At 43.4% G+C, this 15,472-nt stretch overlaps 1 protein-coding gene across 1 annotated transcript in view; it reads left to right on the forward strand.

Annotated features, from left to right (window-relative positions):
* The window catches only part of HMCN1 (hemicentin 1), a 329,872-nt gene that overhangs the window by 228,626 nt on the left and 85,774 nt on the right, over positions 1-15,472 (forward strand). The window contains 5 exon segments of the mRNA XM_034778414.1: positions 8,979-9,065; positions 10,536-10,727; positions 11,573-11,746; positions 13,691-13,804; positions 14,723-14,868. Of these exon segments, the coding sequence (XP_034634305.1) occupies positions 8,979-9,065; positions 10,536-10,727; positions 11,573-11,746; positions 13,691-13,804; positions 14,723-14,868 (713 nt within the window).

Here is a 15,472-nt window from a genome sequence, read left to right on the forward strand (position 1 = left end):
CTGGATGCGTATCTACAGTGCACTAGCGTGCCATGCACTGTTCAGGTAGACCCTCCTACCATGCACTAAAAGTTCCCTAGAGCACTTTCATCTACTCCCCTTTGAAAAAATTCCCTAGTGTGCCACATGCTAGTGTGCTGTAGATTTACACCCCAAGTTGCTGCGCACTAAATGTTCTTCTAGACAAGCCCTACAAAAAGTGAAAGTTCACTTGATAACGATCTGAAAATCAATTTTAAACAAGTCAGACTTACATGTAAACTGGCTATGGTTTCATTTTAAAATTAATATCATTTAGGCATGACAACATATAATGGAATCACTGATAACTACTTATTTTCAGTTTGTAAAAATTACAGCAGTATACACAGTAAACCGTGTGAAACTTAATACTGTGAATCCATTCCATTCAGTGCCAGAGCTCAGAGAAACACTCAGGGTAGAACCTCATGGGCACTGAACAAAATGTTTGTGCAAAACCTTTGTGAACTGAAACAGCCAAGTTAAACAAGTAAATGCTGTAAACAGAGGGTACCACAGGTACCACAGAGCTACTAACAGCCCATTCTGATACTGGCAGTCAAGCTGGCATTTATTTCCATAAATCACTTTGTAGCAGGCAGGCAAGCCAGGTTGTTCAGACATGTTCAGACATGTTGGTGTGGAATTATTAGTATTATATTTGCAAAAAATATTTGAGGTAACTATGTCATATTTTTCTAAAAGTCTGGAATAATTTAGTGTTGATAATTTACTGAATTAATTTGGAGACAAGGTTGTGTTGTGTGTGTGTGTGTGTAATTCTTTTTTTTTTTTAATTTATTGTGAGCAGTAATAGTTGGCCCAACTTTCCTCAAACCAGTCCTGAGCTTGTCTGATTTCATCTGTCATTTTTTCCATGTCTCCCATTTATTGTTTTTGTCTAGTCACATTTTAATGTAGAACTCTCATAAAAACCTTTTTAGCAGTGCTCATACACTCAGACTAAGAGGGTTTGGCCCTAATTTCATCACACTTGGCAAGGATGTGCCATGTATTAGCCATGTCTGCTTGTCCACTGACCTTACCACCATGGCTGAGTCTGCCAGTAACCATCACCCCACCCCACTAAGCACATTGTGCAGAGGACAAGTTTTAGCCACTGACAATGAAGTAGTTTCTCCAGCTTTCAGCCCATGGTTTGAGTTGTAGGCTTGATTTATTTTTGTTCTCCTGCTTTCATTTTAAACTCTTTTACTCCTTATCAGGTGCTTAAGATCTGATCTAATTTACTATTTTCTCATCAGTTTAAAGTAAATTCTATATCTTGAAATGTTTTTTAAAAAATAACTTTCACTTCCAAATTACTGGTAACACAGCTAAATTGTGTGAAAGCAAAAAATTCTTCACTTCCTGTCTTTCTGGTGTATCTAGCTATCTAGAGTCCAGTCCTGCTGTGATGGTTCGGTCACAGAGACCCCCCTTGGGACTGTCACCTGACATGCTGAAATTATCTTGAGCCCATTTTCCCTGCCAGTTGAGACTCCAGAACCCCGCCTTGTTGAGCCAGACACACTAGCTTGCTGCAACACAGACCCGGGGTCTTGTTGGAAATAGGTAACCTGCTGAGTTGAAAACCACTCAGCAGGTTACCTATTTCCAACACCTACACACCCAGTTCCCAATGGGATCTAAACCCCAAATAAATCCATTTTATTCTATATAAAGCTTATACAGGATAAACTCATAAATTGTCTGTCCTCTATAACACAGATAGAGAGATTTTATTAAGTATAAAAAGTAGGATTTAAGTGGTTCCAAGTAATAACAGACAGAACAAAGTAAGTTACCCAGCAAAATAAAACAAAACATGCAAGTCTAAGCCTAATACATTAAGAAATTGATTACAAGTAAAATCTCACCCTCACAGATTTTCCAATAAGCTTCTTTCACAGACTAGACTCCTTCCTACTCTGGGCCCAATCCTTTCCCCTGGTACAGTCCTTGTTCCAGCTCAGGTGGTAGCTAGGGGATTTCTCATGACTGCTTCCTTTATTCTGTTCCACCCCCTTTTATAGCTTTGGCACAAGGCGGGAATCCTTTGTCTCTCTGGGTCCCCACCCCTCCTTCTAAATGGAAAAGTATCAGGTTTAAGATGGATTCCAGTATCATGTGACATGGTCACATGTCCTGTGAGACCCCCAGCCTCCATTCTTCCTGGGCTGGCCTACACATACACAGGAAGGTTTGCAAGTAAACAGAGCTATTTACAGCCAATTGTCCTAGTCAGTGGGAGCCATCAAACTTCCAAACCACCATTAATGGCCCACACTTTTCATAATTACAATAGGACCTCAGAGTTATACTTCACATTCCTAGTTTCAGATACAAGAATGATACATTCATACAAATAGGATGAACACACTCAGTAGATTATAAGCTTTGTAACGATACCTTACAAAAGACCTTTTGCATAAAGCATATTCCAATTACATTATATTCACACTCATAAGCATATTTCCATAAAACATTATGGAGTGCAATGTCACACCTGCACTATTTGGGTTTACATGAGGGTAGAATTTGGTCCCTAGTTCATCTTCTCTTCCTTCCCAGTTACGAAGCTCTCTCTAAATCCCTTGTTATACTTCAGAGAACCAACCAGTCCTCCTTATAGCCATGTTGCTTCCTCTTCTTCAGCCTCTATGCTTTATTAGTGCTCTGAGTCCTAACTCCTTTTTCCTTTGCCCAAGTACTACAAAATGCTTCATTTAAAGAAGCAATTGCTTCTCCAAAACCATAGAGTTAACTGTGTTGTGCATTTCCCAACAATAAATGAAGCATATCGTGCCAATGGGGTGGCTCACAAATGGGAGTAAGAGGTTCACAGCTTGCCTCCTGTCATTGTTAATCATGTTGGTGCACATACTAATGAACCAGTTTTCATGTGCCTTGTCTATTTATGCACAGTACTGAAAATATAGGGGTTGTTTCCAGGAAATTGGGCTCTAAAGCTGCAGATGAATGAGAGTGAGTGTGGGTAGCAGTGATGCAAACATTATCGTCCTGAATCTGATTTTGCTTCTTCTGGCATAAACCAGTGGTTACTCTCCTGAAATTAGTGGGGAATTACACTACTGTGAGTGAGAGGAGGATTTATCTTGGCCTGTATTTCTTGTTTGTGTATAATTTGCACGGATGTGTGTTTTCTGTATGCACACAGGTGGTTAGAAATAGAACAGACTTTGGGTCAGACTGCAGGTCGACCTTTGAGCAAGTGCTCAAGTGGTAACAGAGGTCATGAGCAGATTCTCTCCTGTGTTCCCCTGCAGGGCTAGTCACAAATGTAGTCCTTGTATTGAGGGTGCAAGGACTGCTCCTCACCAGCATGTCACAAGGACTAGCCAGCTCAAAAGGAGCAAGCAGGGGAGACTGAGGTGGGGGTGCTGGCTGGCTGTAGAGTGGAACATTTTGTTACCTGTAAATCCTGCTGGGATATTGTAAGTCTTCTCTGTTGCCAATGTGGGCCTGTTCCTAGTAGGTCTGATTAAGCCATTTGTTATTTTTATATGAAAGAAACAATACATTCAGACACAGAGACAATGTCTTCGGGCAGGACTACACTTACTACATTGGTGCAGCTGCATTGAGGCTTGGTCTACACTCCGATTTTAGGTCGAATTTAGCAGTGTTACCTCGATTTAACCCTGCACCCATCCACATGACGAAGCCCTTTTTTTCGACTTAAAGGGCTCTTAAAATCGATTTCTTTACTCCACCTCCGACGAGGGGATTAACGCTGAAAGCGGCCTTGCCGGGTCGAATTTGGGGTAGTGTGGACGCAATTCGACGGTATTGGCCTCCGGGGGCTATCCCAGAGTGCTCCATTGTGACCGCTCTGGACAGGGCTCTCAACTCAAATGCACTGGCCAAGTAGACAGGAAAAGTTCTGGCCAAGTAGACAGGAAAAGTCCCACAAACTTTTGAATTTCATTTCCTGTTTGGCCAGCGTTGTGAGCTGATCAGCACAGGCGACCATGCAGAGCTGATCAGCAGAGGTGACCATGGAGTCCCAGAATCGCAAAAGAGCTCCAGCATGGACCGAACGGGAGGTACGGGATCTGATCGCTGTATGGGGAGATGAATCCAGGCTATCTGGACTCTGTTCCAGTAAATGAAATGCCAAAACATTTGAAAAAATCTCCAAGGGCATGAAGGACAGAGGCTATAACAGGGCCTCGCGGCAGTGCCGCATGAAAATTAAGGAGCTCAGGCAAGCCTACCAAAAAAACAGAGTCAAATGGCCGCTCCGGGTCACAGCCCCAAACATGTTGCTTCTGTGATGAGCTGCATGCCATTCTAGGGGATGCAGCCACGAGTACCACAACCAGGGCCGGCTCTGGCTTTTTGGCCACCCCAAGCAAAAAAAAAAAAACAACAACAAAACCTGCGGCACAGCCAGAGCCAGGGTGCAGGGGGACTCCCTGCACTGCAGATGTGCCCCGGCTAGGGTGGGAGGGGGAGGGAGTGGGGGGAGAGAGAGAAGGGGGGTGGCCAGGGCTTCAGCGGGGCACTGCCACATGGCCCCTCCGTGCGTGCCACCTGCAGGGAGGGCTCTGCGCCGCTACGCTCGGCTGGGAGGGAAGGACGCGGGCTGCCCTGCCAGGCTTGCTGCAGGGCGCTCCACTCCTCTGCGCCGCAGCCCACTACAGGGCGGCCGGAGCGGAACAACAACAATAACAAAAAAAGCGGCCATGCCGCCCTAGGATTGGGCAGAATGCCGCCTCCTACAAGCTGCCTCCCCAAGCACCAGCTTCTCGGCTGGTGCCTGGAGCCGGCCCTGACCCCAACCCTGTGCTTTGACTCCGTCAATGGAGTAGGACGCAACACGGAAGTGGGTTTTGGGGATGAGGAAGATAGCTCACAGCAAGGAAACGGAGAAACCGGTTTCCCCAACAGCCATGATCTGTTTCTCACTCTGGACCTGGAGCCAGTAACTCCCGAACCCACCCAAGGCGTGCACCCAGACCCTGAGGGCACACAAGGGACCTCTGGTGAGTGTACCTTTGTAAATATTAGACATGGTTTAAAAGCAAGCGTGTTTAATGATTAATTTGTCCTGGCATTCGCGGCCAGTACAGCTACTGGAAAAGTATGTTAACGTGACTGGGAATGGAGAGGAAATCCTCCAGGGACATCTCCATAAAGCTCTCCTAGATGTACTCCCAAAGCCTTTGCAAAAGGTTTCTGGGGAGGGCAGCCTTATTCCGTCCTCCATGGTAGGACACTTTACCACGCCAGGCCAGTAGCACGTAGTCGGGAATCATTGCAGAACAAAGCATTGCACCATGTGGTCCCGGTGTTTGCTGGCATTCAAACAACATCCTGTGTTATCCTCAGCAGAGTGATATCATTCATGTCACCTGGTTGAAATAGGGTGGTTTTATTAAGCGGACATTCAGAGGTGCCCGTTCCTGCTTGGCTATTTGCCTGGGGCTGAACAGAAATGTTCCCCGCTGTTAGTCACGCGGTGGGCGGAGGGTTGAAGCCATTAAAATGCGACCTTGTAACGAAAGCACATGTGCTATGTAATGTTAACAGCAAGGTTTACCGTGAAAGAGTGTACCCATTGTTCTATAAAATGTGTCTCTTTAACTACCACTCTCCCTTTTTTTTACCTCCACCAGCTGCATTTGTTTCTCCTTCCCAGAGGCTAGCGAAGATTAGAAGGTGAAAAAACCACACTCGGGATGAAATGTTCTCTGAGTTCATGCTGTCCTCCCACACTGACAGAGCAGAGCAGAATGTGTGGAGGCAGACAATGTCAGAGTGCAGGAAAGCACAATATGAACGCGAGGAGAGGTGGTGGGCTGAAGAGAGTAAGTGGCATGCTGAAGATGATAGGTGGCATCAGCTTGCTGACAGAAGGCAGGAGTCAATGCTCAGGCTGCTGGAGCATCAAACTCATATGCTCCAGCATATGGTTGAGCTGCAGGAAAGGCAGCAGGAGCAGAGACCGCTGCTACAGCCCTTGTGAACCAACCGCCCTCCTCAAGTTCCATAGCCTCCTCACCCAGACGCCCAAGCACGCGGTGGGGGCGGCCTCTGGCCACCCAGCCACTCCACTCCAGAGGATTGCCCAAGCAACAGAAGGATGGCATTCAATAAGTTTTAAAGTTTTTAAGTTTTAAAGTTTTAAAGTGCAGTGTGGCCTTGTCCTTCCCTCCTCCCCCACCCCTCCCGGGGTACCTTGGCAGTTATCCCTCTAGTTGTGTGATGAATTAATAAAGAATGCATGAATGTGAAGCAACAATGACTTTATTGCCTCTGCAAGCGGTGATCGAAGGGGGGAGGGGAGGGTGGTTAGCTTACAGGGAAGTAGAGTGAACCAAGAGGGGAGGGAGGTTCATCAAGGAGAAACAAACAGAACTTTCACACCGTAGCCTGGGCAGTCATGAAACACCGCGCCCTGCTGTACTCTTCTAACCGCCCTGATGTCTGGCTGCATGTAATCAGCAGCCAGGTGATTTGCCTCAACCTCCCACCCTGCCATAAACGTCTCCCCCTTACTCTCTCAGATATTGTGGAGCGCACAGCAAGCAGTAATAACAATGGGAATATTGGTTTCGCTGAGGTCTAGCCGAGTCAGTAAACTGCGCCAGTGCGTTTTTAAACATCCAAATGCACATTCTACCACCATTCTGCACTTGCTCAGCCTATAGTTGAACAGCTACTGACTACTGTGTATGGCTTCATGAGCCATGGCATTTAGGGGTAGGCTGGGTCCCCAAGGATAACTATAGGCATTTCAACATCCCCAACGGTTATTTTCTGGTCTGGGAAGAAAGTCCCTTCCTGCAGCTTTTGAAACAGACCAGAGTTCCCGAAGATGCGAGTGTCATGTACCTTTCCCGGCCATCCCACGTTGATATTGGTGAAACATCCCTTGTGATCCACCAGTGCTTGCAGCACCATTGAAAAGTACCCCTTTTGGTTTATGTACTCACTGGTTTGGTTCCGGTGCCAAGATAGGGATATGGGTTCCGTCTATCGCCCCACCACAGTTAGGGAATCCCATTGTAGCAAAGCCATCTACTGTGGCCTGCACATTTCCCAGAGTCACTACTCTTGATATCAGCAGCTCTTTGATTGTGTTGGTTACTTGGATCACAGCAGCCCCCACAGTAGATTTGCTCACTCCAAATTGATGGCTGACTGACCGGTAGCTGTCTGGCGTTGCAAGTTTCCACAGGGCTATCGCCACTCGCTTCTCAACTGTGAGGGCTGATCTCATCTCAGTATTCTGGCGCTTCAGGGCAGGGGAAAGCAAGTCACAAAGTTCCATGAAAGTGCCCTTATGCATGCAAAAGTTTCGCAGCCACTGGGAATCGTCCCAGATCTGCAACACTATGCAATCCCACCAGTATGTGCTTGTTTCCCGGGCCCAGAATCGGCGTTCCATGGCATGAACCTGCCCCAGTAACACCATGATGTGCACATTGCCGGGGCCCGTACTTTGTGAGAAGTCTATGTCCATATCTATGTCCTCATCAGTCTCGTCACTGTGCTGCTGTCGCCTCCTTGCCTGGTTTCGCTTTTGCAGGTTCTGGTTCTGCATATACTGCAGGATAATGTGCGTGATGTTTACAGTGCTCAGAATTGCCGCGGTGATCTGAGCAGGCTCCATGTTCCCAGTGCTATGGTGTCTGCACTGAAAAAAGGCGCGAAACAATTGTCTGCCATTGCTCTGACAGAGGGAGGGGCGACTGACAACATGGCTTACAGGGAATTAAAATCAACAAGGGGTGGCTTTTCATCAAGGAGAAACACAAACAACTGTCACACAGAATGACCCCCTCAAGGATTGAACTCAAAACCCTTGAGTTTAGCAGGCTGTTGATTTCACGGAAGAAGGGAGGGAGCCAGGGGGAAGCAAATGAATACAAAACAAATCTGGTCTATTTCTTATTTTGGTCCACTCCATCTATCTTATACATCTTAGGCTGGCAGCAGACAGTGTAGTACGACTGCTAGCCATCGTCATCTCCTGGGTGCTTGCCAGAAGACGGTGCAGTACGACTGGGGAATGACCTGGCTGAGTCAATCCCATGTCTGCCCAGGCGCCCCTGACCGACCTCACTGAGGTCAGCTAAAAGAGCACCCAGGAATACGACGACGATGGCTACCAGTCGTAATGCATTGTCTGCTGCCAAAAGGCAATGAACTGCTGCTTTGTAGCAATGCAGTCCCACGTTTGCCAGCACCCAGAAGACATACGGTGACGGTGAGCTGAGCGGGCTCCATGCTTGCCGTGGTATGGCGTCTGCACAGGTAACCCAGCAAAAAAGGCGCGAAACGATTGTCTGCTGTTGCTTTCATGGAGGGAGGGAGGGAGGGAGAGGGGAGCCTGACGACATGTACCCAGAACCACCCACGACACTATTTTTGCCCCATCAGGCATTGGGATCTCAATCCAAAATTCCAATGAGTGGCGGAGACTGGGGGAACTGTGGGATAGCTACCCACAGTGCAACGCTCCAGAAATTGATGCTAGCCTCGGTACTGTAAACCCAGTCCGCCGACTTAATGCACTTAGACCATTTTGTGTGGGGACACACACAATTGACTGTATAAAAACGATTTCTAAAAAAACGACTTCTATAAATTGGACCTAATTTCGTAGTGTAGCCATACCCTGATGCAGTTGTGCTGCTGTTGTAGCACTTTAATGAAGATACTCTAAGCCAACGGGTGAGAGCTCTCCAATTGGCATAATTAATCCATCTTCCCAAGAGGCAATAGCTAAGTCAGCGTGAGAAGCTCTCCTGCCAACAGAGCACTGTCTACACAGGGGATTGTGTCAGTATAACTACGGCACTCGGGTACGAATTTTTCACACACCTGAGTGATGTAGTTATACCAATATAGGTCTGTAGTGTTATATTTAAATGTGGTGTAACTAATAGTGTGCAATATTATGCTTTTTTTCTCCCTAATAGTGCCTCCAGGGATTGTGGGTGAGAATAAACTGGAGGATGTGAAAGTGAAAGAAAAACACAGTGTTACATTAACTTGTGAAGTCATAGGTAAGGCTTTGCAATGTCACAATATGTTCCCTATTCAACAGCTAAACCCACAGCAGCTTGGTGTTGTCGGAAAAAAACTGAGTTCTCACTATTTGTTTAGGTTTAGCAGGTTTAGGTTATCCTGTGTTATCCTTTTCTCTGCTTCCACAGTGTGTTTGTTAGTTGTCCACATCACAGTTCCCTTTTTGACCACAGTTGTTTGAGTGTATGTGTACAAATAGCTGAAAGCCAGAATTTGGCTTTTTATCTTGACGGTTCTTTTTTAAATGTTTTAATATCACTGTCAGTGCAGCAGGTTTTTTAAATGAATGTGTTTTTAGTAAATAACCCTAAGAGAAATATCCTATAGAACTTAATAGAAAAAACCTTTCTATAGTTTATTTTTTAAACATTCTGTAGAATTTAACAGAAAAGTAGATCCCTGTTATGTGCAAAGTAATGCACATTGTAAAACATAATCCCAACTATACATATAAAATGATAGGGTCTAAATTAGCTGTTACCACTCAAGAAAGATCTTGGAGTCATTGTGGATAGTTTTCTGAAAACATACATTCAGTGTGCAGCAGCAGTCAAAAAAGCTAACAAAATGTTGGGAACCATTAGGAAAGGGATTGATAATAAGACAAAAAATATCATATTACTTCTATATACATCCATATCTTGAATACTGTGTGCAGATGTGGTCACCACATCTCAAAAAAGATGTACTGGAATTGGAAAAGGTACAGAAAAGGCAACAAAATGATTAGGGGCATGGAGCAGCTTCCATATGAGGAGAGATTAATAAGACTGGGACTTTTTAGCTTGAAAAAGAGACTACTAAGGTGGGATATGATAGAAGTCTATAATATCATGATTGGTGTGGAGAAAGTAAATAAGGAAGTGTTAATTACTCCTTCTCATAACACAAGAACCAGGGGTCACCAAATGAAATGAAAAGGCAGCAGGTTTAAAACAAACAAAAGCAAGTATTTCTTCATACAACGCACAGTTAATCTGTGGAACTCTGCCAGAGTATGTTGTGAAGTCCAAGACTAACAGGGTTCAAAAAAGAACCAGAGAAGTTCATGGAGGTAAATCCATCGATGACTATTAGCCAGGATGGGCAGGGATGGTGACCCTACCCTCTATTGCCAGAAGATGTGAATGGGCAACAGGGGATTGGATCACTTGAAGGATTATCTGTTCTGTTTATTTTTTCTGAAGCACCTGTCATTGGCTACTATTGGAACTGGATACTGGAATAGATGGACCATTGGTTTGACCCAGTATGGCTGTTCTTATGTTCATATAAAATTCTAGATGATGGTTCAAAAACCTATAGGGCTATACAATATGTATTCTATAGAACTTTCTTAAAAGGGAAATTTTAAGTGGACACAAAAAATGTTCTTTTCTATTCAGTAACTTTTCATTTTCTAGAGGCTACAGTAATTAACACTTACAATTAATTGTATTTTTATTAAGGGAATCCTGTACCTCAGATTACATGGGTAAAAGATGGTCAGCCTCTTACCCAGGATGGAGATCACCAGATTCTGTCCAGTGGACGTTTTCTTCAAATCACCAACGCTCAAGTTGCTGACACAGGGCGATATACATGTGTTGCAACCAATGTAGCTGGTGACAAAAGTAAAAGTTACAGTCTCAGTGTACTTGGTAAGTGATTGTGCTGGTTATCTAAAGAAGGTATTAATCTCATTGAAAGGTAGATATTCATGCTGGGGTTCCTAACAGTTAATAACAGCAATGTCTAAGTTACCTGACTAGAGTTAAATATTTACATCTGTATAATTGCTAAAGTGTTTAATATTAATAAGGCACTTATACCTTTAAGAAGAAACAAGTTAGGTAGGAAAACAGGGAGTTAGAACAGGAATTAATCTACATATAGATTGAACAAAACAGTGCATTGTCTTGTGTTTTACAGAAGAAATGTGTTAAGGACACCATTAAAGGAAACATTGTTTCATAAAAACTCAGACCACCTGTTATTTTATTATGATGGTTATCACATTACAGACTACAACTAATACAGTAGAGTTTCTTTACATACTCTCATATCCTGGCCCACATTCCCTGCCTAGCAATAGCTTTCAGGAAGATCAGACAGTAGACCTGCTGACCCCTAGTCAATAATAGTCCATGGGAGGTGGTGGGGTAGTGGCTGGTGGCCAGCCTTCTTCCCTTCCCCCTCTCCCCTCCAACCCCTGCCCATTTGACAGGCTCTATGAACGTAGGCTGAATTTCAACTTCAGGACAAAACAAAAAACCAGACAGAGCTTCAGCTAGTGCTATAGGACTTTTGCCTGGTTCTGGGTTTCATTGTGAACAGTTCACACATGCCTAGTAGTGATGCACATCCTCTAAACAGGATGTTGAATTTTCTTTATAAAGAGGTTTCAAATAACACCAGCAGTTCTCCATTTAAAAGTTATTGTAGCCTTAAATTGCTTTTAATGGCTATCAGTTCCATTGCTGAGGATCTTCTTATTGCTTCCCAGTGTCTCCAACCATTGCGGGTACAGACAGTCATGGCAGTGCAGAAGACGTCACTGTTATCCTGAATAGCCCCACATCCCTGGCTTGTGAGGCTTATTCATACCCACCAGCTACAATTACCTGGCTAAAAGATGGAGCTCCACTGGAATCTAACAGAAATATCCGAATTTTGCCGGGTAATTATTTTTATTCTTAAATAAAATAAATGTTTTGTCACTAATCAGATGACACATTCATAAATCAAAACAATTAGTTGTAATAATGGCATCACTTTATACTTATGTAGCATTTTTCATCCCAGGATCTCAAAGAGTTTCACAAACATTAGTTAATTATTTTTATGCTTTCAGATAATATTTATCTCTTTGCTCTGTAAAACGATGGTGGTGAGCCAAGTTAATTGCACAGTTACAATGTAATAATTAAAGTTAGGTGGTAACAGCATAATAGTAACATGGTAACTTCATTTGAAATATTGATAACGACACACAGTAACCCACATCACCACTATCGCTTGATAACTTTAAAACGTATTCATGACCATACTACATCGTATCCATATTAAAAAGGCAATTGAATGACTTATAGAAATTTCCAGTTTACCTCCGTAATTGTGTCTGCAAAATTTATAGGAAGATCTGTTTGTGCAAATTAGGCAATTTTACCCTCTTACTACAATTTGAATATAAAATGGATGTGCCCACAAATTAATTAAGCAGAATTAAGGAGGTCTGCTAAAAATATGTCCTACGTTGTGCTGTTAATCTTTAGACTTGTCTGTGAAAATAATGGGAACACTTCAAAAATAGGGGTGTATAACTGGAGAGGAAGTGAAGATAGACAGCACAAACAGAAAAGCTAAATAAATAAGATACAATAGAACCTCAGAGTTACGAACACCAGAGTTACGAACTGACCAGTCAATCACACACCTCAGTTGGAACCAGAAGTACACAATCAGGCAGCAGCAGAGACCCCATCCCTCCCTCCCCCATCCCCCCCAAAAAAAGAAAGAAAGAAAAAAAGAGCAAGCAAATACAGTACAGTACTGTGTTAAATGTAAAGTACTAACAAATAGAGAGAGCGGCATTTTTCTTCTGCATAGTAAAGTTTCAAAGCTGTATTAAGTCAATGTTCAGTTGTAAACTTTTAAAAGAACAACCATAACATTTTGTTCGGAGTTATGAACATTTCAGAGTAACAAACAACCTCTATTCTAAAGGTATTCATAACTCTGAGGTTCTACTGTAGCATTTTTTATAGCTTATTAGTAGCTTGCCATCAAGAAAGTAAAAAAATAATTGTCCTTTTGTTGGATTATCTCTTGTCTAGCTCTTTGTGGACATATGAAATAAGGGAAAAAATTTCTGGTAAGATTATAGGTAATATAATGAAAATGAATATTACACTTTTGTTACACTTTGCTACTGGTAATTTTGCACCTGTGGGAGGAAATGTGAGCATTACTAGTATGTGGGAATTAAATGACTTCACTGGGGGAATGCAGGCTGAAGGGAGTTTTAGCCAGTTAAAACTGGCAGGTAGGGGGTAGGGTCCTAGGGGTAGGGGTTGTGCTTTGAGAATGGAGTGAGTATAAATCACGAGTAAGCATGAATTTGTGAGAAGGAAACTGATGCATGCTGAAGTGTACAGGCAATTTGAGTGAATTACATATCTGGAGCCTCAAATCCTGTTGATTCACTAATATTCACAACATTTCACATAAGAGTGTTATCTTTTCTCTATTCTCTACACTGAGCATCTTTTCACTTGAAGTACAGGGCTGAAACTAAACTACAGTACAGTGCCTCAGATCCAGCCCTATATATAGAATTAATGCATTTTTACTTGTTCACAGAAAAGAGAAGGTGAAGCACAATTATTCAGACAAAGCGAGCCCATACCCAATTCAGATACTGTACATTCATTATTACATAGTGTCACATCCTGACCTAAATTATACATGTGCAATTCCTTCTGAGTTCAATGTGAGTTGTGCACGCACATCCAAGAGAAGAATTTAGCTCTCAGGGTTGAAAGTATGACTGCAGAAAACATTAATAACCTGAGGATCAGGAGTATGGGTGCTAATACTAGTGAATAATATAATCTTTCTGCAGGAGGGCGAACTCTGCAGATTCTAAATGCACAGGAGGACAGTGCTGGTAGATACACCTGCATAGCCACAAATGAAGCTGGGGAAACACTGAAACACTATGAAGTGAAAATCTACAGTAAGTTTGTGATAACAATGGAATACGCAGTTTGCTGCTCCTGGCCAATGGGGGACGCGGGAAGCCACGGCCAGCACATCCCTCGGCCGCGCCGCTTCCTGCAGTCCCCGTTGGCCTGGAGCGGTGAATCACGGCCAGTGGGAGCCACGATCCGCCCAACCTACGGACGCAGCAGATAAACAAACTGGCCAGACCCGCCAGGGTGCTTACCCTGGCGAGCCGCGTGCCAAAGGTTGCCGACCCCTGAAATAGAGCTTCACTTGGAGCTGCCACTTATTTAGATTAGAGCTGGTCAAAAACTTTTCAGTGGAATGTTTTTCCACCAGAAAATAACCGTTCAAAATCAAAACTTTCTGTGGGAATGTAGACATTTATTTTATATTATAAATTATATTTTTTTAAATGTCAAGTCAAAATTGGAACAAAATGTTTTCATTGACCCAAAACTTATTTTTTCCCCAAAAAAATTTCATTTTGTGGCAAATTTCAAAATTCTGAATCTGAATGACAACAAATTTCAAAATGTCAGAATTTCCCAGGGAAAGAATATTCTGAGTTTTGACCAGCTCTACTAATTAAGGATTCAAAAGCCTAACTTTAAGCACGTTTTTGAAAATACTGGCTTTAATTTTTATTATTTTTGATTAAATAGTAGGTAAGCATGAAATCCAGGTACATGGTAGAGTGGGACAGTCAAGGATGTAGTCTGGTGCACTTTCACCAAAAAGTTAAGCACTGCTGTTTTGTAATAACTCAGCTGTGGTGCTCAGAGAACAGGATCACAAAGGAATGTATTTTTTTACTCCAAGATTATTGTACTTGGTTTCCCTATGTCTGGTTCATTTTAAATGATGTATAACATGTTAATTCAGTCAGGGAAATCTCTTTCACTTCCTTGGGATGTTTGTTTTTGTGCAGTTCCACCCGTCATTAACAAAGGAGACATCTCAGGGATGGGTCTCTCTCCTAAAGAAGTGAAGATCAAAATAAACAACAGCCTTACCCTGGAGTGTGAAGTTCATGCGATTCCTGCTGCTGCCATCAGCTGGTATAAGGATGGACAGGTCAGTCACAAATTTAATTCCTTTTAATGGGTGGTTTTCTTACAGAAGCAGTTGAATATTTATCATCATTTTTAATCAACATTTGTATAGCACCATAGGTGCACACATGGCTCCTGATCTTGCACCACTGAAATCAATGCCTCCCTGCTGTTGTCTTCCTTCCCCCACCCCCAATATTATGGACAGTGGTACCACCCCACAATTTTATGGATCTCAGGGAATCTGCAATAGGCCAGGTCCCTCTGCACACTGGCACTAGAGCTCCTACTTCTCCCTTTGGTTCACTTGCAGAGCAGGTGGGACAGTGCTGCCAGACTTCCTCTGCCTGAGACTGCCTGTTCCTTAGTATTGAGTGGTCATTGCACAGAAGGTAATATACCCCCTCTTGCACAGATTCCTCACAAGGCTTGTGCTGGAAAGAGGCATAACATCCTGGTCCCACCCTCAGTCCTCCTCCCTTTGCCATCTTGGCCTTGCCCCTCCTCACCCTGGTTCTCTAGAACTTGCAGAGAACCCTCCACTGGGTTCTGGGAAGAGGTGACAATGCCCCAGAAGCAGCTGATCTTCCAAAAGGCATCCTCCATGTGCAGATTTTGGGAAAACA

The sequence above is a fragment of the Trachemys scripta genome, chromosome 8 (genome assembly GCF_013100865.1).
Source record: "Trachemys scripta elegans isolate TJP31775 chromosome 8, CAS_Tse_1.0, whole genome shotgun sequence".
Classification (NCBI taxonomy): Eukaryota; Metazoa; Chordata; order Testudines; family Emydidae; genus Trachemys; species Trachemys scripta.